This window comes from Myotis davidii, unplaced genomic scaffold, assembly GCF_000327345.1.
Source record: "Myotis davidii unplaced genomic scaffold, ASM32734v1 scaffold556, whole genome shotgun sequence".
Taxonomy (NCBI): Eukaryota; Metazoa; Chordata; class Mammalia; order Chiroptera; family Vespertilionidae; genus Myotis; species Myotis davidii.
The window spans coordinates 2,513,207-2,519,217 of NW_006287671.1; the positions used below are offsets into that span (position 1 = coordinate 2,513,207).

General features: G+C 52.1%; 1 protein-coding gene across 1 annotated transcript in view; it reads left to right on the forward strand.

Moving 5' to 3' along the window:
* Positions 1 to 6,011, forward strand: part of DAPK1 (death-associated protein kinase 1) — a 172,729-nt gene that overhangs the window by 154,754 nt on the left and 11,964 nt on the right. Inside the window, exons 21-23 of the mRNA XM_006759499.2 lie at positions 1,045 to 1,339; positions 3,192 to 3,389; positions 4,436 to 4,574. Coding sequence (XP_006759562.1) covers positions 1,045 to 1,339; positions 3,192 to 3,389; positions 4,436 to 4,574 — 632 coding nt within the window. The remainder of the gene's footprint in view (positions 1 to 1,044; positions 1,340 to 3,191; positions 3,390 to 4,435; positions 4,575 to 6,011) is intronic.

The following is a 6,011-nucleotide window of genomic DNA, read 5'->3' on the forward strand; positions in this document are numbered from 1 at the left end:
CACCCCCACTCCACGCATGGAACTCTTTCTTGTGATAGAAATGACATTTTAGGAATGCATTGGAGTGTGTGGGCCAAGGTGACCCCTAGTCAATGTCAGAGGTGTGATTCAGTCCCAGGTCTGTCTGGCCAAAGCCAGGTGGCCGCCTGGAGGGCCTAGTCAGGTGCAGAAGAGAAGGGCAGCCCAGAGAGGCCCGTAGTGCTTGATGCCCAGGTTGGGGGCCTGCGCCGAGGGGTGGGTAAAGTTTCCACCCAAACAGTCTCTGGAGGAGAGAGACTCCTCCTCAGTTAAATCTAGACCTGCCTGAGGCCTGGAAAGGGCAGGAGCTCTGCCCTCAGGCTCTGGGGCAGGCACCCCTTGGGCTAAGGGAGCCACCAGCAGGGGCAGCAGCACCAGGGCCTGGGCCCCGAGCCCTCGTCCAGCAGCTCACCAGTCACTTCCTGGCCCTCACAAAACAGCATTCACGATGTCCTTGGAAAAGCAGAGTGTGGCACAAATATGAGGTGCTGTGAGGGCCGCCTTGGGGAGATTGGGGCGGGGCAGGCTCTGCTGGCATGGGGGGTGGGGGGGCTATGGCCTCCAGGGAAGGAGGTCTGTTTCCAGAAACAGCGACATTGTCACTTAGGAGTGGCATAGGGGCCCTGCCCTGCTACCTCCCACACCCCTGTCCTCACTAGAGCGGCCAGGCCTTTTTCCTTTCCTGGGCGATGGGAGGTTTATATCACAGCTTTCTTGTTTGCCTCAAGAAAGCTGGCCCTTTGTGTTACCATCTCCTGAAAACACTGGAGGCTAAAGGCTGAGCCACCAGCCAGGAGACAGGCCCAGGAGGCAGCTTGCCCTCCTCCCAGCCTCTCCAGGGCCTCCCGTTGGCTGACACAACGCAGCAGTAAATGGCAAGCCTGGGAGGTGCAGTCCTTGGGGGCAGGGGCAGGGGCATGAGGCCTGCGGAGATGGGCGCAGACAGATCAGCCCAACATCTCTGGGAAGTGCTGTGCACAGCACACCCGAGGGGCACCGCAACCCCGGGGCCTGAAGCAGGGGTAGGGTGGGGACAGGAATGTCCCAGAGAAGGACAACACAGCAGCGAAGGCAGGGAGGGCAGGCGTGCACGGTGCCCTGTGCGAGTCTCACCTGCCTCCTCTGCCTGCAGTCTCCGTGAGCATCAACAACCTGTACCCGGGCTGCGAGAACGTGAGCGTGAGGAGCCGCAGCATGATGTTCGAGCCTGGCCTCACCAAGGGGGTGCTGGAGGTGTTCGTGGCCCCGTCCCACCACCCGCACTGCTCCGCCGATGACCAGTCCACGAAGGCCATCGACATCCAGAACGCCTATCTGAACGGTACGTCCTGCCCACCGCAGAGGGGAGGGCCTCCAGCAGCCCTTTGCCAGGGCTTTGAGTGATCCCCTTGGGGAGCCTGGCCCGGGGGCACCCGTCCCAGCCCCACGGGCGCAGAGGAGGAGCCAGTGCAGTGATGTTGGACGTGACCCAGGACTGAAGCAGGGCTGGTTAATGCCCCTAAAAAGTAAAGCCAAACACCGTGATACCCTCTGCTCCTAATAAAGCACAGGGCACACAGTAGGTGCTTAATAAATGACTGTCAAGTAAATACATTTTTTAATTGATTGATTGATTGATTTGAGAAACATTGATCATTGATCTGTTGTTCCACCTATTTATGCATTCATTGGTGATTCTTGTACGTGCCCTGACTGGGGATTGAACCTGCAGCCTTGGGGTATCAGGTTGACACTCTAACCAACTGAGCTACCCGGCCAGGGCTAATAGACTTTTTAAAGTAGAGCTAAACATGCACTTGGATGGGAAATCTCATAAAATACAATCCCTCTGGCAGCTTGATACCCAATATAGAAGAATTCGTTTTAAACGCATCTACACTCGTCCCTAATGCTCTGATGCAGACACAGGCAGTCTCCTTTCATAAGTCACACTTCAAGTGTGTTCTTTGCCGCCGGACATTTCCATACATTTGTTAAAGTAGAGCTAAACATGCACTTGGATGGGAAATCTCATAAAATACAATCCCTCTGGCAGCTTGATACCCAATATAGAAGAATTCGTTTTAAACGCATCTACACTCGTCCCTAATGCTCTGATGCAGACACAGGCAGTCTCCTTTCATAAGTCACACTTCAAGTGTGTTCTTTGCCGCCGGACATTTCCAAGGAGGTGAAGCTTCCCAGGTTGCCGGGATGGTTTGCTTCCTCCAGCCACCGCCTCTTCCCGGTGGCACCCCGGGCTCGAGCCCCAGCCGCGGGGACACGGCGCCCGCTTGTGGAGACCCGGTTTACAACAACGATGCAGCCGTTTCTCTGCGATTCAGTTCCCTCACTCCTGAGGGTTTTATGAGCTGATGTTTATGAAAGGCCCTGGTAGAGCATCTGGCACAGGCAGGCAGGGACTCAGAAAATGGCGACCGGGAGCCTCTTCGTGGAGGCCCTTACATTATCCCGAACCCGGTGAGAAACAGAATTCAAGTCCATCACAGTTTGCTCCCTTTACAGTTGAATGTTCTAGCGAAGCTGGCCCTGCAGCATAGAGAAAGGGGACGGGCGTCCTCCGCACTTACCAGCTCTGCCCCTATTCCTGCTCTGCACAGGCCTCCTCCCCACCCCCGGCCTGCCTCCCAGGGCTCCAGGCCTCTCTCTGTGTTCCAGAACCTTGCACACAGGCCTTAGCTGCCAGAACTTGCGTGCCTGTGCTCCAGGGGGAGGCTCTAGAAAAGCCCTGGGGATCTTCCAAAATGCATACGTCATATAGATATGTCCGTGTTACATACATAGATCTACACTTAACACATTGCGGATCAGTAGTTTCACTGCTAGCTTTACCCAGTGGCCAGGTAAGTTTCTATTGAAGGAGTTACAAAAAACATTTTACATAAATGTTAAAGGCACGCTTTAAAATTAAATACTCATTGCATTTTGAAGGTATTACATGTTCTTACAAGCTAATATCTTTCTAAAGAATCGTCGTGATTGGCCACAAGCCTTAGAACAGAAAACACGATAATTCTCGTGATCTGTCCACAGTGTGTTAAGTAGATGCCTAGATCCACGGATGAATGCTGTGGATGGCACTGCCCCTGCTGGCAACCTTCACCTGCTAGAAAAACTGCGCCTGAAATTGGGTGGTGGCCTTTCCCGGCCGTCATCTCTGTTTTTCTCCGTAGGGGTTGGCGATTTCAGCGTGTGGGAGTTCTCTGGAAACCCTGTCTACTTCTGCTCATACGATTATTTTGCTGCAAATGACCCCACGTCAATCCACGTCATCGTTTTCAGTCTAGAAGAACCCTATGAGATCCAGCTGAACCAGGTGGTTTTCTGGCTCAGTTTCCTGAAGTCTCTTGTGCCGGTTGAGGAGCCCATAGGTGAGCGGAGACACCCCTGGGCCAGCGAGCAGCCTTCGCTGGCCTTGCTGCCCGCCAGGCTCGGCTCCGACCGCTGGTGGCTCACGGCGGAGCTCCCTGCGCCCCTCCTCCCTGCAGGGAGGTCTGCACTCTGGCGGTTCCGGTTCCGAGGGCCAGCTGTTCATTTCGTGCTGCAGGGAGTTGTCTCATGATCACGTGTTTCTGCCCCCAGGGCCTGATTCTGAGCTTTTTCCTTGAGGGCCGTTTCTCTCTCTCTTTCTCTGTTTTGGGGCTGTGGGCACTTCTGCTGGGTGCAAAGTGGAATACCGCCTTCAACAGCTCCTGCACCTCTGCCTCTTGGGTACATAATTCATAAGCGGAACGCGCTCTCCTGCCTTCTGTGGCTCCCTCACACGCAGGGAAGGGACCGTGTTGACCGGGTGCATTGACTTTATTCTCGAGGGGAAGACGGCGTGTCCTCTTCCTACAACAGAAGCAGCAGCCTTCTCTGTGAAATACAAAACTCAGATAGTCATTTTTACTTTGAAAAGCACACACAGAACCAGATACACTGAGCTTCACCCCCACGGGGCACTTTATCTCTTTGTTTCTCTCTCTCTTTTTCTTTTATCCATGTTTTTGTCTTAAACACTCCCAGAAGCGAGAGGCCGTCTGTGTGAACTGCAGTTTCCCTTTTAGGTCATTTCTGCATCCAGGGGCTTTCTTTGGTCTTATTAAGGGTGACCCGGGTCAGAGGTTAGATCTCCCTTCACCCTGCAAGCCGGGCCCATCTGGAGATAGATTTGAGAAGCTGCCTTGTGTTCTGTGGTCGGTTCTGGCCCATTTCTGAGCATCTTTCCGCCAGGCCCGGAAAACAGGCTCATTCTGTTACCGGCAGCCCACGGCCCAGAGGTTACAGTGCACAGCAGGCTGTGGCCTTGTGTCCTCAGGCAGGTGGCACATCCTCCTGGAGAGAGGGGGGAGTGAGGCCAGCTCACCCCACCGCACCTGGGGGGAGAGGCAGCCAGGAAGGGGGCCCGCCTCTGAACCTGTGCTCTCCCCCCCAGCCTTCGGCGGCAAGCTGAAGAACCCACTTCGCGTCGTCCTGGTGGCCACGCACGCCGACATCATGAACGTTCCCCGTCCAGCCGGAGGCGAGTTTGGATACGACAAAGACACGGCTCTGTTGAGAGAGATCAGGAACAGGTGAGGAAGGGGCAGCCACGGGTCCGCGGGGCTGATACAGCCGGAGGCCTGTGACCGAGGGAGAGGAGTTAGAGAAGTAAAGGCCTTTTTCCTTGGTGGCCCTTTGGTTGTATTTTTCATTCTTACCAAAGCAGTGAATACACATATTACAAATCAAACAAGAAAATAACAGAATAAAAGGCAACAGGCTTCTCACTTCTTTCAGCACCTCCTGGTACCGCTGCCTTTAGTTGTTTTATGTGGGGGTTTTTCCCAGTTTATTGAGGCATCATTGACAGATACGATTGTAAGATATTTAAAGTATACATTGTGGTGATGTGACACGTATTTACATTGTGAAAGGATTCCCACCACCTAGTGAATTAAAACATCATCATTTTCATCTCTCTCTCTTTAATATGTATTTTTATTGATTTCAGAGAGGAAGGGAGAGGGAGAGAGAGGGAAACATCAATGATGAGAGAGAATCATGGATCAGCTGCCTCCTGCACACCCCACACTGGGGATCAAGCCTGCAACCCAGACATGTGCCCTTGACCGGAATTGAACCCAGGACCTTTTAATCCGATAAGGCCAGTGCTTTATCCACTGAGCCAAATGAGCTAGGTCTCTCTCTTTTTGATGAGAACATTTAAGTTCTACTCTGTTAGGAAATTCTAACCGTAAAATGCAGTGTTGTCAACTAAGGTCACCATGTTATACCTTAGATCCTTAGTTCTTTTAGTTGTCTGAGCTGTCAGGGGTTTTATGACTATCTAATGATACCACTGATCAATATTTATCAAAATACTGGGTTATGCCCTAACCGGATTGGCTTAGTGAATGGAGCATCGGCCTGCGGACTGGGGGTCCCGGGTTCAATTCCAGTCGAGGGCATGTACCTCGGTTGCGGGCATATCCCCAGTCGGGGGTGTGCGGGAGGCATCTGATTGATGCTTCTCTCTCATCAATGTTTCTAGCTCTCTATCCCTCTCCCTTCCTCTCTGCTAAAAAATCAATAAAATATATATTTTTTAAAAAAATACTGGGTTATGAAATTCACTCAGGGGGTCCTGACCAACTCTCTGAAATGGGGTGGGGAGGAGTCCGACAGAGAATAGCAGAATGCACTTACCATCCAGTCGTTTTGCAAAGCTTTTGTTTCCCTTATAAATATGGATGCGCCCAGGGTCCCCTGTTAAAAATACAGAGCAGGGCAAAAGTCGGCCTACAGTTGTTCATATGGAAAATAATACAGCAATTAGTAAATAATAATAATGCAAGAATAAACTCTGTGTTTTGCACTCACAGCTGTAAACCTACCTTTTTTTCTACTTAGTACCTGTCAACAGAAAACTTGAACCTGCAGCTCTGTGCAGTGTGCTAGTAACTCCACTCCTCTCAACTGAAGACATTACCTCTTTTCTTCCTGATGTGAAAATAGGGCTTCTGCTAACG